Source organism: Oxyura jamaicensis, chromosome 21 (genome assembly GCF_011077185.1).
Source record: "Oxyura jamaicensis isolate SHBP4307 breed ruddy duck chromosome 21, BPBGC_Ojam_1.0, whole genome shotgun sequence".
Classification (NCBI taxonomy): Eukaryota; Metazoa; Chordata; class Aves; order Anseriformes; family Anatidae; genus Oxyura; species Oxyura jamaicensis.
Genome location: NC_048913.1, coordinates 2,303,199 through 2,331,147, shown reverse-complemented (window position 1 = coordinate 2,331,147; position 27,949 = coordinate 2,303,199). Strand labels below are relative to the sequence as shown.

At 38.5% G+C, this 27,949-nt stretch overlaps 2 protein-coding genes across 9 annotated transcripts in view; one reads left to right on the top strand and one right to left on the bottom strand.

Moving 5' to 3' along the window:
- Nucleotides 1-8,936, bottom strand: part of CFAP74 (cilia and flagella associated protein 74) — a 73,844-nt gene extending 64,908 nt beyond the window's left edge. For 2 of the 3 annotated variants that reach the window (XM_035344876.1, XM_035344880.1), the window contains exons 1-4: nucleotides 8,706-8,936; nucleotides 7,802-7,931; nucleotides 7,209-7,346; nucleotides 6,029-6,126 (exon numbers count right to left, since the gene is read on the bottom strand). The gene's annotated coding sequence lies outside the window, so the exon portion shown is untranslated. Of the gene's footprint in view, nucleotides 1-6,028; nucleotides 6,131-7,208; nucleotides 7,347-7,801; nucleotides 7,932-8,705 lie in introns of those variants that run through there. The other variant, XM_035344877.1, reaches the window with a different exon arrangement.
- Nucleotides 8,937-9,001: 65 nt separating this feature from the next.
- Nucleotides 9,002-27,949, top strand: part of PRKCZ (protein kinase C zeta) — a 48,470-nt gene continuing 29,522 nt past the window's right edge. Inside the window, exons 1-5 of one of the 6 annotated variants that reach the window (XM_035344893.1) lie at nucleotides 9,002-9,194; nucleotides 9,843-10,028; nucleotides 13,584-13,705; nucleotides 17,995-18,084; nucleotides 18,495-18,545. In XM_035344893.1, the coding sequence (XP_035200784.1) occupies nucleotides 9,958-10,028; nucleotides 13,584-13,705; nucleotides 17,995-18,084; nucleotides 18,495-18,545 (334 nt within the window). In that variant the 5' untranslated portion in view covers nucleotides 9,002-9,194; nucleotides 9,843-9,957. Of the gene's footprint in view, nucleotides 9,195-9,842; nucleotides 10,029-13,583; nucleotides 13,706-16,149; nucleotides 17,117-17,192; nucleotides 17,530-17,918; nucleotides 18,085-18,494; nucleotides 18,546-22,377; nucleotides 22,763-22,890; nucleotides 23,130-23,786; nucleotides 23,998-27,949 lie in introns of those variants that run through there. The other 5 variants (XM_035344895.1, XM_035344896.1, XM_035344898.1 and 2 more) reach the window with 5 other exon arrangements.

The following is a 27,949-nucleotide window of genomic DNA, read 5'->3' as shown; positions in this document are numbered from 1 at the left end:
CATATATTTTAAAGGCAATGTCTAATCTAATTACTTCAGCAGTAAGAGTTTGTAATTGTGCACCTGACATCACTCCTTACCCTGAAGCCAAGTGAGTTAATCACACGGGGTTATTGGACAAAATTAGTTGCTTCTCCATCTGGGAGACAGTCACAGGATGCATGCCCTGCTGACTTCTTCAAAAGATATATTCAAAGAATTTTTCTGCAGTTTGATTGCAGATCTTCAAGGTGCACAGCTCAGTTGTGACTGATCAAAGTAAAAGGTGGCAGCAATCCTTCCCTCAAAGAAAACACCACCAGCAGCAACAACAAAACCACCCCAAAACCAAAGCTAGAATGCTAGGCTGTCACCTAAAATATATATATATATCTCAGAATATTTCAGGAAGCCAGAATGTGCGCATACATATGGCAGTTGTGTCCATTCCAGGAAGGAGGTGACTCAGAGAGGAGAACAGGTGTTTCAGCTCCCGTTACTGCACTTACATGAGTAGCACAAGACAAAACACCTCCATTGTGAAGAGTGGCATTTTTTAAAACGTGTTTCCAACCCCAGAGATATAAAAGTCAGATGCCATACGAACTCTACTAAGGAGGAACTTCAGTATAGGAGTATTCTGTAATGATTGGAGATCTGCACAAACCTGAAGCTTCTGTACTTTTGGAAGTGTTTTACCTTTTTTGCTTTTATTTAGAAACCATAATGCAGTGTAACATCCATAGACAATACCCTAATCAATTCTAACTTCATGGTACACTTAAATCTGATATCAGCTGAAGGCTATCCAAGCTTTGAATAGGTTGCACTAATGCCAAGAAGGAAAAAAAAATACATAGAAGGAATTGTTTCTGTGCTGTACCTGAGAGTATTTGTGTTCCTTTCAGCACACTAGAGTACTGCTCTATGGACTGGTGTGTCTGTGACAAAGAGAGTGGGGTATGTATTAATGTGATCATTCTAAATGTGAAGTGTTAATAAAGTGTAGATTATAAGGAAATTGTAGCTTCTATAAGGAGACAAAATAGATGTTCCAACTATTGAACCGAAAGATAAAAGACATTATAAGGAAAATCAAAATAACCTCAGAGATTTCATCCCATAATGAAGCTTTGCCTTTTCAGCGCCCAAGGGTTCATAAAACTCTAATTTGGCCTTGACAACAGAAAGGAAAGTACCATTCTGTATTCATGAGTGCTTTCTGGGGGGCACTTACGCAGACTACTGTATTTATGTTACAAAAAATAGCTGTTACTGCCTCAAGAGGTTGAAAAGAATCAGAAAGCACAAGATGAAGAAGACATTGCTTGATTTGTTGGAAAGCAATGCTTGCAGTGACAGCACCATTGAAAGGTCAATATACAGATATGTCTGTCCTGTTTCTGGGCAAAAAGGCAAGCATTTATCCAAGTTAAAGCTCTCACATCAGTTCTCAGGTTTGCTAATCCAACAGATAATGTAGCGAAACCAATTTAACTCAATGAGGCTTCTACTGTCGGTACAACCAAACACTTAATACGATTGCTGATTTTAAATACTCAGTCATTAACCTACGAAAGCACTTCCCATTAGGAGGAAAACAGCACCCCCTGCATATTTCTCTGTGCAGCAGAATAGATAACAAAAGCTTATTTCCTTTTTTAAAAAATCTGAAGGAACTCCCCTCATGCCCTCTTTATTACAGTGGCTCAAAACACTTGCCATGGTTGAAAGCTTGTTTGATGTAATAATAATAATAATTCCGTGTCCAATATATGTTACAAACATATATAGCTAATTCCTCTTGATGAAGACTGAATAAAAATTTGGCAGTGAATATATCTCTGTGGATGGATTTGGTAGCTGAAATGCATGACACTATCTTTCTGCCTTTATAGCTAGTCTCTTGAAATGAATTTGAAGACCTAAGCTCATTGTTACATAATGCATTAGGGATCTGTTCTCTCCTTACACCAGCTTTACATTGTGGCTCTTCCTTCTACTAACTCATGCACAGCAAAAACAAATCTGAGAAGACAGTCAAGCCCAGTCTGTCAGAAAATGTAGCACCAACAGAACTAATCAGCTGTTAACAGAGTTCACTGCTCAGCAAAACGCTGGTCCAAAGCAAGCCATCCAAATAGCCCTGATTGCTGAGCTATCTCAGAACTCTTTTGATCATTCTACATCTAGGACCAACCAATGCGTGGGACTGACTAGTATTATTATCCAAATATTATTACATAAAAGAGATTCAACCCTGCAGTAATTTCATAAATTGACCAGCACATTCCCACACAAACACATGTTCTCTTCCCATTTCTTTCTCTTGCACTGCACACTGGGTAACTACATATATGCAATAAAGACAAAAAGGCAGCTTACAGCATTCATCAAAAAATCTCCACGCTCCTAAACAAATTCTTCTGAAGAGCATAATTTTGGGCCAAACACCTTTAACACAGTCACTGGGTAATGTAAGTTGCTAACAAATGCAGGCTTGCATTAGTTCCTTACTGGATAAGTAATTGGAAAAAAAAAGAACACCGGGAATTACCTTTGCTAGCACAAATATCACAAAGCCCCAAATATTCATGCATTGGGTTACCAGATGGGGGTGAAGAGGATGTTTTTCTTTAAACTATATAAAAAAAAGTGACCAGCTTTAAGGGGGAGACGCGTGGGAGGGGCATGGATGCAGCAAGCCAACATATAGGCCATTGGGCTATCCCAGTATTAGAACTACCACAGTCTTTTAAGATTAAATAAAGATTGAGTGATGAAATACAAAGTAATCTGTAAAACATCTGGCACCAAACTCCATCCAGGCTGCTCTTCCTTTATTGTTACATTTCTTTTAGAGTGCGCCAAACACAAAAGATCTATTTCTGTACCTCTTAAACTTATGACATTTTTATAGGCATCTATTCATGATTATCCTACCCTCATCTTTCCAGGGTGTGTGCACAACTAGGATATATACATAGAAGAGATTCTACATGTAAAAGTGAGGAGGATTCTACATATTGTTTATAAACTATAGTGCATGTAGTATTTTAAAACTGAACCTATACTTTATAAAGAAGAAACATTTAATATATTGGTCATGAGTATTTCCAGACTGCCTCCAATGGTGTTTCTGTTAATGCTTAGTGAAGGATTCATCGGGCACTTTCAGGATTTGGAATATTTTGAACTAAGAATGCTTGTGTTTCATTCAAACTCAATGCTAGCTGAGAATAACGAGAATTCAGAAAAGCGTAATTAAGTCCGGTCCAGGGGAAGCAATAAAATTAGGACACTCAAGAAACAAAGGTGAATACTTGATCCCCAGGGTTGTCTTTTTTTGTTTAAATTTTTCACCATTTTTTTCCATCCTCTGAAATGACTGTTACATGTCTTCAGTTGCAGAAACATCTGTTTCCTTTCTTCTCCATTTTCTTTCACTGTTACCTTTCAGAGGGAGAATCATTGCTTTCTAAAGGATTAGGATCAGGTTATGCAGCAAGAAGAAAGGAGTCTCTATGGTTTCCAGCGTATTGTCTGCTGATGTACATACACAAAAGGAAAATGGGCAAAAAAATGTGTTTTCACAGGACAGGTTGCTTAAATATCCTGGAAAAATAAACACAGAAGCACAGAGGCTTGGTTTTGTGTTTTTAAATGTGCGTAGCTTGGGCTACCCATAGAATTCTCCTTCATCCTCCAGGCTAATGTGGTGCCAACAAAAGTAAATTAGCTTCTGGGTGCTTCTATCTTCCATAAAAAACACAAATAAAGAATGTGTTGTCTTAAAATAGTCTTGAAACATTATTCATTTTCTCTATTTTAACACAGGCTAGAAAACCACTAATATGCAATCCAGCAAGGAAATCAGTGAAGAACTACCATGGTGATTTCTGATGGTGTTGTAGGATATATGCTTTACTCCAGAGTATGTTAAAATGTATTAATGATTTGCCTTATATTTTTTTAATCCAAACTTGGAGGCATTTGGCCCATACTTGCTCCCACTGGATTCAGTGATTTCAGTGCCATTATTTCAATACAAAAAATAGCTTTTCTCTTTCCTGGGAAAAAGAGAGTAAGTAGGCTGAAGAGAAATCTTCATGTCTGCATATGCTGCTGGTTTGATTTGTCAGAGAAGAAATTCTGTGGAGTTGCATTTTCATTCTAGAGTGACACAGAACTGGTTACGCACATTTCACGTGTGTTTGAAGATAATAGCTTTCTCTTTCCTTTTATCTGTTGTTTTGTTCATAGTCTGAAATCATCAGTTCTAATCCCTATAAATCTTTAAAACCTTGGAAAGCTGACAGGTCCTAAAATATCTGAAGATCTTAAGTCACTCGTTCAAGTAAAAATGGGACAACCGTCTTCTCCTTTTATTACGGTAAAAGTAGTATTAATTGGCCTATTTTTTTTTTCAATAACTGCCTTTAAGAACTATTTATCATAATTATGTCTACATTCTTATGTCTACATTCAAATATTTACGGGAGAGAAAAGGAGAGGGATTTTTTTTGTCAACTGTGTCAGCAATATACAAGTACTTGTGGATGGAACAATTAAAACAAAAAACAAACAAACAAAAAACAACACAAACTAATTTCAGCAAAGCTAACGTAGAAAAACCCACAAGTCCTGCCACCCAGTCATCGAGTTTAAAACCCTACAACTCTGGGTCTTTGCCTAAATTTATAAGAACTGTACATCACCTATTCTATGAGGAGTCCACATAGAGCAATGATTCTTTCAGGACGTTTAATAGTCAGAACGTTCCCAATAGTTTTAGTCATTTAAGCACTGGAGGACCTAGCTGAGTCACTTGCTAATTAATTGCACAACTTTATGTGTTCACTTAACTACCAGAATTAACTCAGATAGCTTCTTCTCCTTGTTTCTTATACCCAGTAGAAATGGCAGATGTAATCCAACAGAGCACTAATAGCCCCCAGACTACACAGACAGTGTGTTCAGCTCTCCTGAATTCATCACCTGTGAAATAAAACGAACCATAACAAATATGTAGCCTTTGATCTTTGTTTCTAAATGGATATATTTCTTTCAAAAGCAGCTTTCTGTAAACCAGAGATAATGCTCTGGAGATGAGGCAGATCAACTGGCAGTGATAGGAAACCAAGAGCCTCCTAACACAGGATTATCAATTCACGTTATGCTTCCAGTTAAATAGCGCCTTTGCCTCCCACTCACAAAGCATCCAGCAGACCTGGAGTGTTTCTCTCAGAAACCTGCAATTCTCCTTTAATATTCAACTCAGGAGTCCCCACTGGCTTCAAGAGCTGAGCTTTTTCCCCTTTACAATCTGGGATACATGATGGTAACAGTTATCAAACAGACTTTCTAAATTTATGTATAATTAAGACTTAAAAGTGAATAAAAATCATTTCAGCGTGAAAATCTCCTTACCTGTATTGACAAAAAGAACTGTTCATAAGAATAACCCACTGTATTCCTTCACTAGCCCAGCTGCATGAGCCTTCAGCTACTTAACTATGAAATGTGGCTTACTGTGTGCATTCTACTAAGAAAAAACATTCTTTTAATGACTATAAATTGGCCAAACTCTCTTTTATGTAGGCAAAGCACCCAACACCTTTAAATCTCTCTCCTTTTGGTTGTAGCCTGGATTCACGGACTTTTTTTTTTTTGGATCTGTACTTAAGTTCACAATTCGAACTTATACAAGAGGAAGCACACAATACGAATGAGTAAGCATTAGGATGCTCCCTTTTTTCCTTTCTTTCTGCAGCAGCTGTAGCTGGCAGAATAACGAGAGGTTAATGCAAAGCATGAGCATTCAAACAGGTCTGTACATCCAAATGTGAAAAAGAACTGCTGAGATTATTTGCAAAGGAAGGTCAGAGCTATCTGTAAGAGTAGAATTGCATTTTCATTACCAAATGCATCTATCAGTAGTGGAAATAATATCACAGGAGCTAAAAAACTTTCAATATATGCAATAAATTTCAGATGCAACAGCAACCTTCCAAAACCATATTACTTCTTCCAAAATCATGTTACTTACAGATTTTAGACAGGATGAATGGAGAAGATGAGAGAAAACTAATGTTTGTCTCTTGGTTATGCTGAGTCCAGCTTGATGAGAAAATAGATCCCTGTGAACTAAAAACAATTAAAAAAAGCACATTGTTAATTTTTCCTCCTGGTTTTGTAGCTATTTGTGACAGAATACTAGTAACATGCGAGAGATTAATTTATTTTTACAGCATTCACTAAACTAGTTAACTATTAAACCCAGAAATATTCTGATTTCCTGGTTGTAGTGTATATAAATGTTATTTGACAATTAGTTGTTTTGGAGTGGTGCATGTAGAGAAAATGCTCTGAGAGATTTTAGAATATTATTCCTTTTACAGAAAAGGTTAAAAGGCATTACTTTCTTGATGTGAACCCTGGAATAAACTATTTTAATTTTATTCTGTGAATTCAGCGAGGTGTATACATGCTTCATTTTGTAAGTATATGAGTAGATCTATTAAAATAAAGGGAATTACACATAAATATATATATATACATCTGCATATATAGTTATGCATATATATACACAGAGATATGCAGGACAAAGCATTCTCTGAATAACGGCCCAAGACAGAAAGGAACATATATATCCCTGCTGCACAACTTTCCTATGCAACTGCAGCTTGTTTCTTTCAAGACACTGAGGAAAAAAGAATGCTGGAATGCTATAAGGAGATTTTCTACATTCTTGTTAGAGGCACTAAAACTGCAGTATCACCTAGCCTAAGAGTTTCCAAAGCCATTAAACAGCAAGTGTTTCTTAAAACTTAAAAAAAGGAAAATACAGATAGAAAAACCTTGTAGTGGAGCGAGATTTATAGGCATTAATACAAATATCTATGCCTGAAGCAGTGCTTTAGAGTAATGCTATAATTAACTTCAAATAATTTGCATTCACTTCAAGCTAACTTTTAAAAGAACAGTTCTCAAGAGCCTATAGCATTAAAATAAAGATCTACCACTTATAAGCACTGTGTATTCAGCTGTGTGTTTCCCAGACAACAGACAAGTTGCCTGGGCATATCTTGCCATCTGCTGGAAATATCCAGACATACAGGCTTAAACACAGGCTTCAAATTTACTGTCAGATATACTGGCACAATGAAATAATCAATATAAAATAAAATAAATATGAAATAATATAAAATAAAATAAAATGAAATTACCTGTAAGACCCTTAAAACAGCCGTGTTAATAAGGATATCAACAGGTGTTCAATTTTGGGTGTAGTGGACAGCAACATTAAGACTTTTTATTAAGCTGAGGATGATTCAGTAGAAGATAAAAATGCAATGATCTGCCACCTGAAAAAGCAAACAAGTAAGCTCGGGAGTACATTCAGGATTTACAGTTCTGGTCCAACAGAAGATGACAGCGTTTTAAAAGCAATATGCCTGAACCAATGATCATACAATATGCTGCATTTTCAAACCAGTTACAACCTTGTTAGCTAATGCACAGAGGAAAGCTGACATCCTCTCCAAAAAATGCCATCTGCCCAGAAGTGGAAAGCAATCTACTAAATAACTGAAGTGTTTAAACAGTCTTGCAACTTTTAAAATTATCGTTAGTACTAGGTGATCAGCACACAATCTCTGCAAGATGTAAAAAATATATGGTTAAAACTTTCCTTAAGCACTGAAAATGCACCTAGTATTTTAACCTGAGTAAGCTGTGCTAGAGAAAAGCAAAAAACAAACAAACAAAAACAATAAAACACACAAAGTGCCAAAATCGCAGCTCTGAAGAACTCTGCTACCTTTTATCTCCCAGTCCAACAAGCTGAAGTCATCAAACTGACATGACAAGGTGATCAAAGTCTAGCTTGCTCTGAAATTATCTTTGTAGATATATCTTACATATCAGTTTCCATTTAAAGCAGAGGAAACCTGAAATAAAAAAGAAAAAGAAAGACATTATATTGACAGTTTCCACTGAGTTAAAATTAACACCGGATACACTATTCATTCAGGTTAAAAATTGATAAATGAAGACATCTGGTGCATTTCCTTGGTGTCACAGAATACATCTAGGCTGATGGGAATAAGTTTTGCTACTCTACAGCTACTTAAAATCGTAAAATAACACTGAACTATGCATATTTTGGAAGATTGTAGAAATGGCAAAAGAAAGCAGCATTCATATGAACACACACATAAATCCCACGTAAATCTTGTGAAAGATTTCCAAAGGGAACTTGATGTAGGTGAGCACAAGGTAATGGCAGGGGACTAAGGATGTGTTTTGTTGTTTTGTATTTTCAAAATACAGCTTACAACTGCACAACTGAAGGTGGTCAAAAAGTCCAACACTGGTTACACAAATTCAGACACCTCGGTTTCTCTTATTTGGGAAGTTTGGTGTGTTACCGTTGCCCAGTAACAGGTATAAATAGACCAGCAAAGGCCCCAGGGCAAACTTTTTCCTTAAATAATTGCTCTGAAGATTGTTTTTAGGCACATAGCGATTGTTTGGTCGGCACAAGCTGCATTCCCAGGAGGGAACTCTGCAGGTTCAGCTCCCCCATGCCTTCACCTTAAGAAGCCCGATCTCCTGCTGTATGTGAGGGACGGCTGGGCTTCGGGCACCAATGAGGTATATTTGAAATAATAATAATAATAATAATAATAACTTCATAAAACTGAGCTAGAAAGGACATTAACCATTTCAGAGACTTCAGTTCCCGGAGCCCCAGCCCGCTGCGGCCGCCCCCGGGCGGGCCTTCCCCGCGGCCGCCCCTCTCCTCAGCGCCGCCCCGGGCCGGCCCAGTCTCCCGCAGGCCCGGCGGGGAACGAAGCCCCCGGGAGGGCTCCACAGGGGTCGGGCGGGCCCCAGGGGTGTCGGGCCGGCCCCGTGAGGGGAGGCGGGAGGAGCGCTGAGGAGCTCTGAGAAGCGGAGCGCAGTGACGTTCCAGCACCCGCTCACCGCCCGCCCGCCACTCCTGTCACCCCGCCCGCCACTCCTGTCACCTCGCCCGCCACCCGCGCGGGAGGGGTGCGCTTGCCGCTGGCTCCTCTGATTGGCTGCAGGTGTTCGCCTACCGCTTCCTTTCTAGCCTTCGATTGGCCGGGAAGCTCCTGCTCCGCCAGGTAACGGCTCTCGGCCCGCGATTGGCCGCAGGTAGACGGTATGCTTTCGGGGATTGGCTCCAGGTGAGTTGGGGCTTGCTATTGGCTGGCAGGTGGAGCGGGAGGTTTCTTATTGGCTGCGGGCGCCGGCCCTCCTAGGCCGCCATGTTCGGCGCGGGGGCGCCGTTGCCAGCAGAGGCGGCGGGGCGGGGCCGTGGCTGAGGGGGACCCGATCCTGACGGGGGGCCCGATCCTGAGGGGACCGCGGGCGGGCGGGCGGTGCGAGCTCGGCCCGAACTTCTGACGGGACTTGGAGCAACTTCGGCCCGGGGGAGCCCCCGGGGCTCGTGGGGGGTGCCCGGGACGGACAGACCGACAGACGGACGGACAGACTGACGGACCCCCAGCGGCGCAGGCAGGGGCAGAGCTGAGGGGGGCACTCGGGGGTTTTATGGGAGCGATTCGTGCCAGGCGCGAGTTGTCGGGTGCTTGGGTTGAAAAGATCCTTTAGAAAAAAGTTTAAAACGCTTAGAATCTTTCTTTAAAAACTAAAGCGCGCGTCGTGTTGTTAACTCTTCTCGTTGAACTCACCTGGGAGTCGGGAGTCCTGTGGGGTTTTCTGTGGGTTTCCTGCCTTTGTACCCAAAGCCGCCGGGGTTTGTAAAGTTTGGCACGCTGCTCCGGTTTAGTGGGATGTGTGCGTGCTTATCGGTGTCCTGCTTTTCTCTGCAGCTGGGCTGGAAATCACCTAGGGGGGGACTTCGTGTTGTAGCTCTTCGGAATTAGAATTACACAGCTCGAACGAACTTCTGTGTGCTTCTAACTTCGCCTCGGCTCGGTGCAGACCATGCCTAGCAAAATGGGCTCCAAAATTGATTTGAACAAAGACTTCATCAGAGTGAAAACACACTACAGTGGGTAAGTCTGCCTGTTCTCCCCTCTCTGTTGTGTCCTGCCGAATTTTGACTCACATGGAAGACAAGTCCATAGTTTGATCTCGTGGTAAAGTAACCAGGGTGTTGATGCATTTGTAATTAATGTCAGATAGGTAAAACGAAGTACTAAAAATCATTCGGGCTCCTGCAACATACTGACTTTAGGAAAGAGTTGATAGTTTATTCTTGGGTCTCAAAAGGGGAAAAATATGCAAGAATGGCATGCAGTTATTGTGGGTTGATGGGTTATTGATTTCTGCTTCATTACAATGTTTGTGGCCACAGATGTATCCATCTCTTGCATCCAGATGCAGTTATTATCCTTATTGTGGAGTAATTGTCTCTGATTGAATGTAATACATGTTACATAACAACCTCTACATTTACAGGTTGCCACTGAAGTCAGGTGGAGACTGCAGTAGTTTCTTGGGACAAAATGTAGAATGTTTAATACCAGATTCCTCTTCCAGTGGGGTTTTCTAGATGCTCTTTTAATTTAGAACAGTTCCTGTCTTAGAAAATGAGAGGAGTTTTTTTGTGGGTAAATATGTAAGCCTTCAAACAGTAAGTGGGTGCTATTGGTTTTGTTTCTTTCCTTTTTTAGAAACTTTAAAAAGAAGGGTTATTGGAATTATGTAGGTAAATGAGAAATTAAAGAAATTTGATTAGATCTCATGTTCTGAGTAAATTCAGATGAACCTACCCAAGCTGCTTGAAGGTTCAGTTATAAAAAGTGATTAAAAAATCTAAATTAAAAATCCAAAGATCAAAAAAACTTTGCGTTCCTGCTATGAATAAATACCCAAAGTAAGCAGTTAGTCTCTATGTGTAACTTGTGAACTCTGTTAGGCTTCCCTTTATTTTTTAATTACTGTTTTCCCCTCCCTTGCAGTGTTTAGACTAATGCTACATGAAGGGCAGTGAGATGTTAACACATCTGCTTCCGTTATCTTCACAATGCTTATTTTGGCAGCTCTGATTTAAGGCAATAAATTAAGTCCTGGTTCTTATGACTTCAGTCAGTTGCTGGCAGACTCAGGAAGCCTTTTCTTATTATTTCACCATTAAATATGTCTGAAAGACAAAATATTATCTAATTAATTTGCTGCCACTCTGAGGACTTTAAGTTGGTGTTGCTTTGATGTCTGACTAACTCTAAAGCCGAAGTTTAAGTCATTTGAGGAGTTAAATATTTGACCTGAGAAAATCATTAGGCTTGATTTGAAGTATTTATATTCAAATTACTGGCACATGATAGCAGTAGCCTAAGTTATCTTTTCTGATGCTTTCCTGTTAAACAAATGTTGATACTGTGGTATAGAAAAAAATGTTTATTTTTTATTTAAATGTAATTTTTAATTAAATGTAATTATGAAATTAAGTCCACCAAATTTCATTGAAAAGGAAGTGCTTTCTTGATTGAACAAAGTAATTTACCAGGTCAATGCCAAGTAATGTGGGGTCCTGGGGTTAGAATTTTAGAGCAATTTTCAGTATAGATTTTGGCCTCTTCTGTGTCAAGCCAAAAGCGGAACAATGTACACATGCAAGTAACTTGGTAAATACTTGTTCTGTCATGAAGCAGTATGGAAAAGCATAATGCATTTATTATTATTTCTGCTGCCTTCAATTTCTGGCAGTGCTACTGACACAAGTTCTTTCCTTATGTCTACTCAGTTGATTTTTGTCTTTGTTATGCTACTTGTAAACTAAAAGTCCAACAGTCTGCTGATTTACAAATCATTTATGTGCAGGTTGATTTTTCACATCATTTTTTAGTAAAAATGTAGCTAAGCTTTTAGTGATGAGAACTCATGTCAATACTTGTCTTAATGAAATACAGAAATTTGCAGTTTCCTTTAAAAAGTGATGTGTTGCTGAGATGCATGGATATGAGTTGCCTTAGCTCTACAAGGGAAGGCACTGTAAACATAAATAGAACTTAGCATAAACAATTTGAGATAGTTTGCTGGTGGCAAATAGTGGTTATATAAAGAGAAAGGTGTTAAAGTTTTGTCTGCTCAAAAATGGAGGAGGTGATAACACTGGTCTCATTGCAATTTGTGTGTAATAATTACAAGGTTTATTAGGATAAACTACTGTAATAGTGTACCTCCTACAAGTGCTATAGTCAGTGATTTCCTTTTTATTTATTCTGTCTTGGTGTGTCATTGTAGTAATCTCCCTCTGGTGTTTGCTTGTTTAATGCTATTCTTGAGGCAGAGTGACTCTGTCAACCTAGAAGACAAAGGTTCCATAACTACTGAATGTTGACTTTAAACTATTGATCAAGTGTCTGTGACTCAGGAAGTGCTCACTATTTTTGGCATTACACACAGTAAAACTGGGTGTCTCATATCTCCATTCAAATACTGCACATCTTCAAACAAATTGGATAAACTGCAGGAAGTCATTGATGCTGGACAACTTCAGGTAGGGACAAGTTTATTCTGGTAGCTGCCAAAAGAATTTAAAATAGGAGTTAATGGTGCATTTGAAAGAGTAAAATAGAAGTTGTTAGTAATTGACAGGATGTAGTAAGTTAGAAATCCAGCTTAAAAATCTAAGCATGAGGAAGTTGTATAAAAAAAAAAACCATGCATGTTGAGTCTATCTCTGTGGAGTCCTAGGATTGCAGGTATTCATGTTTCTGGGTGTGGCACTTCATACCACAGCATAGTATAAATAACTCTATAAATAGATGGCAAAGGAAAGTAAGCTTGTGTATTTCTCACTGCGTTTTTTCAGTTACTCAGTTTGTCTGGGTTGTTTGTATTTACTTGAAATCACTTCATTTAATACAGCAGTAGTGCAATGTCTTGTGTACATTACCTTGGTTCTAGATGGTAGTGCAGCCTAGCGATGTGAGGAATTTTCTTAATATAACAGCCTGTACATACAAGTTGCTGGTCATTAGTTCTTCATATTACTTTGCAGTACCCAGTTTCAGCTACCTGACAACAAAGGCATCTTGTGAATTTTTTTTAAAGAATTAAAAAATGAATGATTTTTGTTCATCTGTGCTGTTTGTCTAATGTGACTACACAGGCACACTTGTGACTGAACACTCTCAAGAAAACACAGATATCATCAAAACAATCATTTGAATAAATCTCAATGGTAATTCGTATCAGCTATAGATACTTAGCATATTTTAGCTGTTATTTAGTACAATCTGGGGTTTATTAGTTTAGATGTAGAATGACTGCTATCTGTTAGCACAACTTTAACAATTTGAGGCTGATTAATATATTGTCAGCTTCAGTTGGAGTTTGTAATGTGTACGGTGGTGTGGGGTCTTGCTGCATAGCTTCACTTATTTTTAAAAGATTTTGCAGTAACTGCAATTTTATTTCTGAATGGAAAGAGTGCAAAGATCATTTTTAATTCTTTTGAAATCTTCTGTGTATTACTACACTTTAGACATGGATAGTTATGGTATAAGGGAACTGAACTTGCTGAAGTCAGCGTGCATTAAAGATGGAACATTAAGTATGCGGCTTTTTCTTACAAAAGCTTATGGTTTCATCTCATGCAGGGACATCCTGATAACAAACCTGGATGCATCAATCAGCTACGATGAACTTTGTGATGAAGTGCATGAGATGTGTAATTTACAACAGGAGCAGCCAATCACCCTGAAGTGGATTGATGATGAAGGTATTGTACTGAAATCTTTAATAATTCTCATTTTTTGAATGTTATGGTACATAGAGGCATTGAAACAACTTAAAAGCCATTCGTGTTGTGGGGTCACTTAATTTATAAATGCCACAGGACATAACCCTGTCTTACAAAGCAGGAATCTTGGATAAAAGTCTCAAAACATCAGGGTTGTACTCTATTTGAATTCAACTCTACAAAGTGAAGGCTCTGTAGAACTTCAGCATTTTACTAGTACATACTGAATACGTGCTGAATGCAAAGTATCTGTTAATTTGGAATTTTGTGGGCTTAAACCCCTCAATAGCCTCAGTTCAGCAAGCTGACTTTTTAATGTCTTTAGCTGTCAGTGTTCAGTATGACAGGCTTTGGCATCTTCTGAATTATGATTTGCCTCTAGAATGAGTTGTTTCTGAGAAGTACTGCAGATGGTATATCAGGAGACTGTTTTACACTCAGATAGAACTTTTGTGTTTTGTGTGAAGTAAGGTAAGTGTTCAGAATTCCAGTGGTGACATGATTTTCTGTTCTTTCTGTTATCGTCCCTGGCAGCTCTCATGTTGTCCCTAATGGTAGTGTTGATTATATTAATGGTCTGACATAACCTATTTGAGCATTAGAGAGTCGATAGATGTTGGGTGTTCTTTTCAATTGGTGGTTAATATCCCGTTTGTTTAAACACAATGACCAAGCATGAAATAAAGGGACTTGAATTTATCAGAAATATGTTGGTTCCACTGGTGGGAAAAAAATGTCTGGTGTATCTCAGGTAAGTTGTGCCCAGAAAAAGAAAACTGGGGGGAGAATGTCATGTGTAGGGAAAAACAGTGAACTTGTGTTGAGTAGGGGGGTTCATAAAGTTCTGTAAAAATGATTTGTGCAAGTCTTGGCTGCTTACTCTCTTCCTGCAGGAAGGGAAAGGCTGATGTCAGATCTCATTGTTCCAAATTATCCTCCTATGTGACACAGTTATCATTAGTCTTCTTCCACAAGTAGCTGTATGTGAGAAATACTTTTTCTTTAACCTTTCTGTAGGCTCTGAAATGTCGTCATGATGGCTTTGAATATTTCTTCTTGCTGCAAAATGTGGCACTTCTCTACAGCCTTCAGTTAGTTAGAGCCTTCTGGTCGCTGTGAGTAGGAGTGACATGGAGATGCTTGACATTGTGTGCCTTTGCTACTTTTTTTTGCTTTCTTCCAGAGCTTGGAGTGAGGAAAGGTGAAAAATTACTAAATCGATTGGGCTAACACTTTTTAAAAATTACTCTTACTAATAGGGGTAAAATAGCTTATACTGCCCTCATAGCTAAGTAGTGCATTCCAGTGGGTGAACAGAATTTCATAATGATTATGAGAAAGGAGCGAGCCTGTACTCAAAATTCAGTCCTTTTAAGATGCTAGGGAGAAGTATGAATTTTTAATTTTGTTCTTCACTCTTAATTTCATCATCTCTTCAGCAAGAAAGAGGCAGCCATACTGATCTGTTTCCTAATACTGTTTCATTGCTGTGTATGGTAATAATAAAAAGTAACCTGATTGAGAAGTGCCCACAGAATACTTATATTGCATGTGCTTGGTAATTATATTGCATTAGCTATTTGAACTGCATGATAAAAAGAAGACTAAAGTAGGACAGAAAACTTAAAGCCTTGAATTGGGGAAATGAGACATGATTATTGTAACTGTTTCTTGGTTTCAATGTCTGCTTCTGGAGGTTTACTTAGATTAAAACAACAATTTTTTTTTAGTTGCTGTTCAATAATCGTTTCCTTCTAGTCTTGGTTAAATACATACCTGCGCAAACCTCTCAAAGTTCTCATTTTGGCTGTTCAGTTTGAGTCAATCCACTGTTTTGGCTGCCCTCAATTGTCACAGGTTTTAAGAGTTATCCTATTTTTGTGTATGAGTGAGTGTTTATGCTTACTGCCATGTGTAATTTAAATTCATTTGACTGATTGCATGAACAGATGTTCTCTTTGAAATAACTTAAAGCAAACAGAATTGCTGATGGCTTAATGGATAAGGAAAACTTAACCAAAGATCCAAAGAAAATGAATTTTTGTGATGAACTTTTTTTTAGCATTTCTGTGATATTTTTGACTAGATCAAAAAAGTTTGAACTAGGAATAAACCATCCATAATAATATCCCACAAACTTGTAAGGAATATGGGTTGCTGCCTGGCAGCAGAAATCATTCTATTGTCTGTTACCCTGCAGTATTACAGTATTCAGACTGCCAAGTACAGTGGTCTCCTGGGTGGGCTAAACATACCCTGGGGGTGTTTAGGATGGTCCGTAAGTGTGCAGGAAGAAAATAATAGGACATTTTGTCCGTAAAGATAAAAATATAAGCTTAACTTGTATTTAATATCTAGATCAACACCGGTGCCCTCACTTGCTCTGCAATGCCAGATGGTCAGTGTCTGAGGGAGGAGTGGGTGTTCCATGGTGTTGGAGTTCACAGTAGTGCTCTTCACTTGTTTGGTCATTTCCAGTGCGTTACGATATATTGCAGTTTGTGTGCCTGGTGAAGTGGATTTATGGATTCTATCATGCAGTTCTAACCAAAATAGGCATCATGAGATGTTAATAATGTAAGCGCTGGCAATTGAACTGGCAGTGCTGATGTTTCTCCTGATCCTAAAGTATGAGCTCTTTGTCAGCCACTTTAAGAGGTAAAAGCAGTGAGTATCTAACTAGATATGACAAGTTAGCCAAAAAAAAAAATATTTCAGAAAGACATCTGAAATGAGTTTATATCCACTATCTAGTGCTCTCACATACTAGTGCTGGTCAAAAAGCCATACGCTGTTGGGAGACACTTGTTCTTCCTGTCATGGTAGAGATAGCTGACATACATAACATGGTGACAAACTAATGTGCATTCCTTTGTTGGAAGATGTGTAGAAGATGTTGTTGGAGGTTTGAAAAAGCAAGTATTGGAATAAATTGTGCAGTATGGGAGGTTTACTGTGCAGTTGGAGGGAAGTACAGATGTTTTCTTCTGCAAAAAGACAAATGTATCAAATCTGTGCGACTTTTCTGTGCTGACAAGTGGCTGTCAGCAGTATGCTACCTACCAGATAATTTCAAAAGAGGGGAAAAAAAGAAACAGCCATCCACACTTAATCACTATGACTGCTTTTCAAAAGAAACTATGCAATAGTGAGAGCATACTTTGAAAACAGATATTTGCTAATGTTTACATTTTTCCATATGTACATGTAAACATAATTTTCTGACCTGTTTAAAAATCTCCAAACAGTTTCAGTGGGTTTTGAATGCTTATGTTAAGAATTTAAAAATGCAGCTCTTTCAGATCAGTTTGCAAGGATCGACTTCAGGGAAGATGGAAACTTCAACAAAAATCTTTGCATAAGTGCTGGATAGGATCGAAGAATGACTTAATAAGTGCAGCCAATTATGCACTTCTTCCATTTGGATCTACGGATCCTAGAGGTTTTTTTAGCTGTGACAGCCATTAAGAGCAAATATTGAAATAAACTGAGCTTAGAACCAAACCTTTGCTCACAAAGTATTATACCAAGATTTTCAAAACTAATGAAGCACGTTCAATCGCATAGCTCACTAAAAAGATATTACTTTAAATTAGGTGTTTTTTTTTTGGAGAGGATTTGTTGTGGCTAAGCAGATCTCATGATTTTTTTTCTATTAGCTTTTCTACTAAATGCAAGTTAAAAACCACAAACCAATTTTCCTGAAAATGTCCACAGAAACCCTGAAAAGTTTAGAGACTATTAGATTAATTTTGTTATTTCCACATTAACATTGGCATATCTGTATCCCATTCACAACTTTGATCTGTGTATCTTAATTTTTATGCTTTCATCCTAGATTGTTTCTCTCTAAGTCTAGCAAAAGAGACTCAAATCTATCTTCACCTTTGTGACTTCCTAAGTTACATTGTTCTGCAGTTGACAATGTTAAGGTAGTAATATAATGGACCTTTAACAAATGGTGAATTAACTTTAATCTTAAATTTTCAGGAAAGCAATCCTCCTTTTTTCCTCCCATGAGTTAAGATCTTCAAACATATCTATTTGCTAGTATTTTGCTGCCCCTTTGTGAACTAACACTGTGTTTCTGTCTGTGCAGTTTGGATAAAAAGAAATAGAAGGAAAAGAACTTCTTCATATATTCTGGCTGTGATCAAACTACTGGATTAATTTCAGATTTTAGAAGGAAAAGAAGGCTGATACATGTCTTACTAACTGAAATTCTCAGTGTTTCAGACAAATTTTCTGATGGATTGTTTCTTCCTTAGGTGACCCATGTACCATCTCATCTCAGATGGAACTGGAAGAAGCCTTCCGTTTGTATTGTCAAAACAGAGATGAAGGGCTGATAATTCATGGCAAGTATTACACAGTTTGAGAACCTTGTGTACATTGGTTATAAAACTAATGGCTTTGTAAATGTCAATTTGGAATGATTTGTTAGACTGACAAATCCAATTTTTCTGTATGTAGCTGGTACCCTGTTATTTGATGTTGTAAGATGGAAGTGTTACTTAAGGTGTGGAGTCCAAAGCTGAAACAATGCAGTGGGCTTACAGTTCTAAACTGCACTGACTTGGTGATGCTGTAGTCAGGTATAAGATCTTGTTAGTGCAGGCACTAGTCTTGATTACTTCTTCTCAAGCAGAATTATTTAATGGCTTTCAGAAACTTCTGTTTTTGAGTAAATGTATTCTAGAATCAAGGAAATAGTACTGTCTGAGTACTGTCAAGTTTTCACTTAAGAACTATGTGTTTTTTGTTTTAGTTTTCCCAAGTATTCCAGAGAAACCTGGTATGCCTTGTCCAGGAGAAGACAGTGAGTACTAGAATGCTATCAATTTCTAGCTTGTATTTTTGCAATCATATAGAAAAGAAATATATTGAAAGATTTTCATAAGCTGGCTTTCTGTATGCGTATATCTGTTTTGTGCTTCAGTAGAATATAAAATAATGATTTAATATGTATCTCGACAGAGAAATGATGTATATCAATACTGTAGTACTGTTTTAATATTCCTGAGAATTCATAATGGCTTCTAGTTGCTGGTACACTGGCAGGAAAAGAGGTCAGGATTTGAATATGGTCCTTGCTTTTGCCCATGTTTTTTTTTACTTGCAGGAAAAGGAAGTGATGTACTGAAGAAGAGTGAACTACAGCCTTTTCTATAAAAGGCTTATTAATTATCAACATTTCTAGTTGTGACTAGATAATTATAGGTGTCCTATCTGGTAGAAAGGAGGAGTAAATGTGCAATACAGTATCTGCAATCCTTATTAAGCTAATTAGAGAAAATAAAACTTTTCTACACTGGTCAGAAATATTAAAGAAATCGTTTTTCTCAAGACATTTCATTTTTTTTCAGAAGGAAAAGAAAGGTATTTGTGGTCTTCCCAGTGGTCTTTAGGGTGAACCTGGCAAGCATGTATGTAGGTGTTTCTAATACGTGGTTTTCCATGTATCTGAGGTGTTAGTGCATTGTTTAATATTTTTTGTGTACTTTTTTGTACCTGTCAAAATAGTAGCTCAGTGGTTTTCTATTATTTTTACTCAGGTTTCAACAAGTGAATAGGTAACCAGTCCCCTCTGTTACATCACATAATGTATTTCTACTGAATGAGCAGGCAAATGTAACTTAATTTCAATGCTTGTTGGTTCATGAGTTAAAACTGAATCGAGGACTTGTTACATTTCACTGTATGTTGAAAATGTGTAGGTTTTACCATGCTGTCACTTTCCAATTAAGAGTAACAGGTTGAAAATATGGGAAAATATTTTCAGGCTTAAGCTTCATGATCATTCTGCCAAGGGCGGTCTTAGCTCTGTAGGTTTAAATATGTTCTTGATGTGAAGTTTGTAAAAGGAGCACTACTTTAGGCTGTCACACCTTCAGGTCCCAGAATAAACCCGGTCTCGACTGGAAAGGTGACAGATTTGCATAGGCAGGCAAAAACTGAACTGCTCTGTCTACAGAAGATAATGTTAGCAACAGTAAGGTTTCCCCCCCTTGTATTTTGTTACTTGTCCTGTATCCTATTCTGGTAATGATGTTTTCAGATGTCTGGGTAATTCAATACCTTGGGTGCCTTTGACTTCTTTAAGACTTACAGCAAAAGACAACACGATAGATGTGGAGATTACGTAGCCTTAGAATGTGTGCAGTATTCTGTTGGGCAGGTTTTGATGCCACAGGTAAGGACAAGGTATTACTATTCCATCATAGTTCTCCATGCTGTGTTCTGTGAAACAGCTGTCTTCAAGTGAAGATATAACTGCTGATTTCACTTAAATTTCTAACTTTGGTGTGCCATTCCTTTCCCTTTTCCACCTTAACTCTGCAGCTAGGAATTAAACAAACCAACATCACCACAGTGTCTGGGGCTGTTTCCCAATGTATTAAGCCCATTCGTTTTGCTTTCATTTCTAATTTGCTTTTGCTGGATGAAAGCTGTAGGGAGTGAGCTCATGGGCATCCATGCTATCCCACTCTCCCAATGTAAGAACTGAAAGAACCAGCTGACTCCAGCTCTGCTTCAGTTACCACAGCTGGTTAATGACAGGAGGAAAGACTTGCATTGTACCAGTCTAGACTGGTGCTTGTTCCAAGTAAAGTTACTCGCAAAAGCACAAAACACATCTGAAACACTGTCAGGTAGAATATGCTAACTGGAGGGGAGGGAGTGGGGAGGGGAAGGCTGCTGCTTGAAGGGATATCTGCAAATTGTGTCAATGTGAAGTTCTCTGCAATTTAATGGTCTCGTTATGGGTGTGGATATTCTAGTACAGAAGGTTTTCATGTTGTTTTATAGATGTTGTAGTTACCCCAAACCATCAGGTGAACCACAGAAGTATATTGATTAGGGTGGTTCAGGTGACCTGGGTGTACCATCTGTAGGGTTTTGCAGGTCATGTTGAGTCATCCTTTGATTGTTTAAAATGCCTGTTCAGTAGGATGTGCTCTATGTGTGATTTGTGGTTGGGTTTTTCATTTAATGGATAAATTCAGTGCATATTGCCTGCTTGCATCCATGGGACCTCGATGGAAATCTGGTACCGTGGCCTGGTTGTTACTATTTTCAAATTGCTTTACGACAGAGCTATTAAATTGCATCAGTGCTAATTTAGCATACTGCAATGCATTCAGCATTATTGCTTGTCACATATGCGTGTACACTTGGACTGTGTGGAGATGCTACCGATGTTGGGGATATTCCTTACTTAAAGGACATGTAAGGAAAGCAGATCAGCTGAGTAGTGCTTCTCGAGCTCCAAAAATACCCATAAGCATAATTGTTTGTGTTGTATGCCTCAAGTATGAAGTTGACAGGATTAAAATACTGTTCTTTGTGTAGAAAATATCCAGTATTTTTCAAACTCCTGTTTTATCAACTTTATTGTTATAGTTACATTCATAACAAATACTTTCTGGAGCTTCTTCCTTATGCTATACAAGGAGCTTCTAAGTTGGTCTCAAGTTACTCCCAGAGTCAACTAAGCAGTTAATTAGTCACTCTATCCCAAATGGGCTCCTGCTTAAATTAGCAGTCTGTAAGTATGGGCTTACGGTTTGTTACAGAACTGCAGACAGTTGAAAATGAAATTTTTAAACAGCACTATCAAACTGCTCAATTATTTAATTAGCAATATATTGCTTGGGCCTGTTCACATTAGGCCATGGAGTAAGTGTATCTAGTTGCATGCAGTCTTCTGAATTGGAAATGTTTAGTGGTGAATTTCTGTGGAATTGTAAGCTTTTCTCTCCAGTTCCTTCAGAACAGTAATCTTTTGGAATAAGAGTGCGGAAATACGTACTGAGCATTTCGCATTTATATTGAAATCTAATAATATAATTACTAGCTGTCCAAGAACTTTGTGAAACCCATGTGGCTTTGAGATTGTGCCAGCCAGTAGAGCTTGAAAGAAATGCATGGAATCATTAATAAAATAAGGAATGCAAATAGCATTTACATTTTAGTCACGTGGTGTAACAAGTTCTTTTTGTGCTTTAAGCTCAATTTTTATTAATACAATGCAGTCTACAAAATTGAACTTGCACAGATTCTCCAGTCTGATTTACATCATCTTTGTATTCCTTTTGCTCCTGAATTTTTATACTTTTCCCCTGTAGGTTCTGCTGCTACTATAGATGTGCAGCTGCGTTCGGAGAAGCAGTCCCTGTACCTTCAGCAGGGCAGTTAATGCACCCCAAGCTGTCACGGCAGCCCTGCTGTGTGGGTGAGGTGGCAGGCTTTCCAAAACACCTCGCATCCCTTCCCAGATGCTGAGTGTGACCTCTTGTAGGTGTGCCTCGCGTCTGCTGGCCTGGAGCCTCGGGCACTTTGTCGCGATGTTTCCTGATGAGATGGGAGACTTTTAGGCCAGTCGTGTGTGTTGAAAAATATTTTTACTTTTTAAGTATAGATGAGCAATTATTTTGGAATCAATATTAAACAAGGCTGTTGGGAAGTGTCTGTGTGTTTCTCGTCTGTACTCCTGAGTGAGAGCCTTCCTGATATCCTGATGCAAAGCGTGCTATCTGATTGGCAGTTTTGTTAATTATTGTCGTCTCCGCTTATTTACCCTGACAGATCTTGCTCTGATTTATTCCTCTTGCTGCTGCAGCACGTTGTATAACAAAGCATGTTGAGCTGAACAATTCCTACTGATCTGTAAGACTTCCCTGACGGAATTGCCTGTTTTATCAGAGAAATACTTGTTTTTGTGACATCAGCTCCTTGACATCCATGCCATGTTTTAGTTTGTGCCTCAGCTGCTAGCTACAGCCTCCCAAGGGAGCCAGTACCACCCGTGCCTGGATACATGAGGCAGAGATGTGAAAGGGAGAGATGAGGGTAACCAGTCTTCCATTAAATATTTTTGCTTAATGTTTGAGCTGATCCTGCCTATTGTCCTTGGTGTCTAATGGTATTCAAACAGCGGCATCAGTGGAATAAAGGGAAAATGTTTTGTTTCGTACCTACTGCATTGTAGAGGAGAAAGAATTCCATGCTGAAGAAGCTAAAGAATAAAACCCAGTGAGTAATGCATGCCTTGTGCATAGATTCGGTATATCGTTGTGATTGCTGTCGTGAATCGAGGCCATTGATGCAGTGTGTGTGTACGTGTGGTGCGGTAGATAATAGAAGTCAGCGTTTTGGTTATGATATAGTTGCTTTGCCTACCAGCCTCCTTTGCAGCCATAGATGTTACAAATGCAGAGATTCCTGCTGCCTCCTGTGCGTAGGGATGTGGCGGCGAGACCTCTCCGAAACGCTGATAAAATTGCAGTGAAAAGCCTCCTTCCTGGGGAGTGTATTTTGGGAGGAAAAGGACAGAAGAGTGAGTGATGCTGCTGCTGCTAAGGGAGATTAATGAAAGAAATGTATCCAAAAAACCCTGACGGTATGTGTTCAGGGCCTGTTTATTTTAAGATTGCTGATCTAATGATGAATGCTTTTAGAAGCATCATTTGCTAAGGCCTTTTTGCTGAATTGTATTTAGTGGATTGTTTAATTGTGAAATGCTTGTTTTGAGTAAGGCTTCACTTAGTCTCTAATATTTTAATCAGAATATACTGTGCTAGTATTCCTTTTTATGTCTGAACAAAATGTGTGTATTTAATGTTGAAAATATTTTTGATTTGGGTGGCTAGTGATAAATATTAGGATTGTTTTGTTGTGGTTTTCATGTAATACAGGAATGCAGAGTAAGGAACCTTTAAATCATTTCATGAAACAGAATGAATGTTTTTAATGTACAAGTACTTAGAGCATTAGTATGACAGTAGACTAGTGTTCTTATCTTATACTTCTGGCTGATCTTGCTGGCCTTTCTTTTTTGTAATGATTACATTGTGTTGTGAATGTCTCTTATGCTCTTTGTTTACCTGAATAATATTTTACCATTAGGTGTTTGGACTTCATGTTTTTCCCATGCCATCTTTCTTGAAAATTTCATTGTAGGGTTGAGTAAAGGTATTGTACTAACCTAGTTATTGTCCTGAGTTATTTTATTTTAGGTATGGATATTTGTTTTCTCCTTTATATTCTATGTAACACTACAACTAGTTCTAAAATGCTTCTTGCTAGAGTAGTGTGGCCTGTAAATATTTTTCTAGCTCATAAGGCAGGTTTTTCCCCTTCATTTGTTACTGTATTGGCAGCAGGGATTAGATTATTCAGAGCACGTGAAGCAATTTCATTCCCCAATGAAGAAAGGAACTATAGCGACCATAGAGAGTATTCTGAAGACACAGCTTGGATTGCCCTGGGTAATTAGTCAATTTTGAAACTGCTTGTAACCCCCTCCTGGTTTTCAGTAATTGAACTGACAGAGGAGAATTTGTAAGATTTTTAATGTAAGATATATTGTTACCTAGGAATTGAAAATAGCTGTGTCATAGTTTCTCAAGAATACCTGAAATCTCTCCCTCCATTCTCTTACTGTGTACCACTTGTTTTTTCATATATGGTGTATTTGAAAAATGTACGTACAGATCATGAGACAGGGTAAGTCGCTGAATACAGAGGTGTAGCTAATGATCTGTTTTGTGTTAGAATCACGTAATATGTTTCACTCTAAAATAATTCCAACCTTTTTCTCAGCTGTGAAATGTCCAATGAAGATTAAAAAGCTAGGCCTCCTTTTGGGTAATTTAAGTAAGAAATTACAAAGCGTGCATCAGTTTGTGGGTTTTGATGTCCTCCCTGAGTGGAAAATATCAGATGTCTTAGCAGATGTTTCTATGCCACTTCATAAACTATACACTAGAGGAAGGAATACGTGAGCTAGTCTCTAAGGTGTTGTAACAAATACCTTGTATTCCTTTTATTTATTTCACCCCCCTCCTCTATTAGCTATTGCTCAGACTGTAGTGTTCTCACACAAGGGAGATGTCACTTGCTTTTAGAAAACTTGTCTGAAATGTGATGTCTAGCTCCAGCCCCCAGGGTACCTCTCCAACCTCAATCCATATACTTCTCTCGTAAGCTGGAGAATCTGCTTTTGGTGGACATGCATTTGGGGCCACTAAATTGGAAAGGGGATAAGGGTTGTTGTTTTTCTTGTTGCAATCAGTGGACATTGGCAAAACTGTTAAACCCTTGTTAGGCCTGTTTTGGTAGCTTGAAAGAACCATTTGATGTGTAACCTTCTTACAGGATATGCTCAAGGTTAGGAAGGTGCTATTCTGCTTGGGGCTCTCTAATACTTTTTAAAATCACGTTCTCTATACAAGTTATATCTTTTAACGTTTTTTAACTGAGCCACAGATAGCCCCAGAGGCTTGCACAGCAGATAAATGGGCTCTTCAGCATTTTTCTCTTGGAATTCTGAGTTTTGTGAGAAATAAGGTTTTGTGAGGCGAAACTTCAGGTCCTGCTGATTTGAAATGGAGAGCACTTCAGGAGTGAAGCTTTGTAAGAATAAGTAATGATAGTGGTTGGCTAACCGCTGCAGACTTGCTGTCAGTTCAAATCTAGGTGGAGTGTAAGTCTTCTGAAGTAAATACGGAGACAGCAACTACTTTAGGGCCTGCTGAAAGGGTGGTTTTCAGAAGAGGCATTAGGGAGTCCTAATCATCGCTGTCAGTGCAAGAGTTAAGTGCTGAACAGACTGTGCAGTTCAGTACTTAAACCACAGGGGGAAGGTAGTGACTTGGGTAGTGAAAAAGGAAAAACTGGGATGCTCAATAGTGACCAGAAAGCACCTAATCTGTAGTTCTGAAGTTCTGCTACTGCTTCTCCTGTAAGTGCTTTCCTTTGTTTATTACCTGGGGATATATTTAAAAGTTGACCAGGAAATACTTGAAAGCAAAATGTTGATTTTAATATGGTTCTGCACTTGTACAATAACATGATGATAATACTATCATACAACTCTTCCGTAATTCAGGTTATCTCTTGCTTTCTTAAGTAAAGCAGGTGCAGATACCCCATGACTGGTACAGGATTTCCTGTTCTTCAGATTTTTGGTTCTGATAATTGTTCTTTGCAATAGGGATCGCAAAGAAAGGGAAAACCTAGGCAGTGATAAAATTGATCTTACGGAACCAAAAACCTGATCTTACAGAAACCAAAACTGATCTTACGGAACAGAACCATTGGACCTGCTCCATTAACTTCAAGGTGCCACTGATGCTTTTAACAAAACTGCAGGTTATCGCAATGTTACTTCAAACTTGTTAGAAAAAAAAACTATCAATGATTTTACACAGCAGTTCTCATAGTATACACAGAGATAATGGGGAACACAGTAGAGATAAGAAGGGTTTTAGGTGGGAAGCAGCATGTAAACTTTGCAGATCTAGCGTATTTATCTTTCCTCTGTGGGGTGAATGGAAAGGCTCCTTCTGAAAGCTGAAAGACAAATACTATCATTAATTTGAAAGATTTAGCCATGCTTTCTTTGACACACAGAATGCTGTAGCGTTCCATTAACACCGCAGATGAGAGGACAGGTACATAAGATGGTATCATTTGCATTTTTTTCCCTTTAACTATGAGAAGCTCCGGGATGGATAGCTGCTTTCTTGGGAAAAGGTAGTTTCTGCATCATAAAAGAAGTTGGAAGACTGATTCTGTTTGCTGTTAGTGGATAATTATTTAATCTAGAATATACCAGGTCTGCTGAGCTTCTGAAAGTATTCAGGTTTTTCTTAGTTACTAAATACCGATAAGATTAGTGATACTTTATAACTGAGAACTCATTAGTAGCATTATACTTGTGAAATGTCCGAATGTTCTCTAAGTTTTGAGGAAGCTTAGAAGGAGTGCAAGTACAGGTGGGAGAATCTCTGAGGTAGGACTTGTGGTGGATGATAAGTATTGAGCACAACTTCCAGAACTCATGACATAAGTGGGCAAATGTGGATTCTTGTTAATTTCAGCTTTCCTCCTAACACAAAGCAGAATGAGGTACTCTGAGATACTGATGGGTCATATCTATCGGGCTGGAAAGCGATAGATCTGGAATGTTAATCCTGCTGCAAGGTAATAGTATCCTGTCGTACTGAGGTACTGCACGCTCCTGAATTCCTTCCAATTGAATCTGCTAATATCATACCCAGAGAAATGCATTCAATCTGATTTATTAGAAGAGATAAAGTGCACCTTTATGAAGTAACACCTAAACTGAGCTTCTGCCGTTCTGCTAATACTGGAATCATGTAAACATTTGGAAGGGAAATGGAACTGTTTTTAGAATGGATCATAAGCTGAAGTAATAGGATCACGCTGTGAAGGAAAACAGCCTGACTCAGAAAGTATGTCTTAACATTGAGAGTGTGGGAATCGAGTAATGGTTTCAAGGGCATTGTGGAGGCTACCTTATCCAAACCTTATCGATTTGAAATAATGTTAAATTCATTTTGAATAGCTGGGGTTTTTTTTGAGTAGGTTTGCATTTTTCATTGATGATGTGATTGAATAGGTGTGGATGCCTATCACTTGAAGTCAAATCAAGTCATTTGATGTACATAGAAGAAAACTTAAGAAATAACATCTATTAACTTAGAAAAAGGTAGCCAATGAAATACAGCTAATTTAAAAGTCAGGTACAGCACTGAGATATCAATTAACCATTTTCTGTAGGGCTTATAAAATGCAGTCTTCTAAAAGGTGTTCTGGGGGGCTTGTCAACAGTTAACTTCCTTGTTTTCTCCCCTCCAACCCTTTCAATAGGTATGTTATAATTTGCTGTTTAAGATAATGAAGACTAGATGGAAGTTTGATCTGACCAAGTCTTAGCTGGCCACACTTCAACAAACTGGATTCAGTTCCTTCTGATTGCCGTCTGGTGCAGGCACAGGAGGGACACAAAGGACACTGGGGGAAAAAAACTGGTCCAGGATTCTGGCAGTAGCTCTTACTAGCTTTGTTGTCACTGATGGCAGGCTAATGTTGGAAATTACTTTGAGCTTTGATAGTGTTGTCCACTGCAGGTCTACAAGCGATAGAGCTCCTCAGATAGGTGTTCTGACTACTGACACTGGAATTCTCACCCCCACAGCTACCAATGCATAATGGATTACATAAACTGAAAGGACTCATTTTTTTTCTAGAGTATCTGTGGTGCCAATATAGCTCAAGATTACCTAGCAAGTCTTAAATCATGCGAGCTACTGATAATAAAGTAGGACCAAATTCCTGCAGTAAATTTCATTGGGTTGCTCCTTAATTCTCTGTATGCCTGCTTCAGAAATTTCAGATTGTATTGAAGACAGG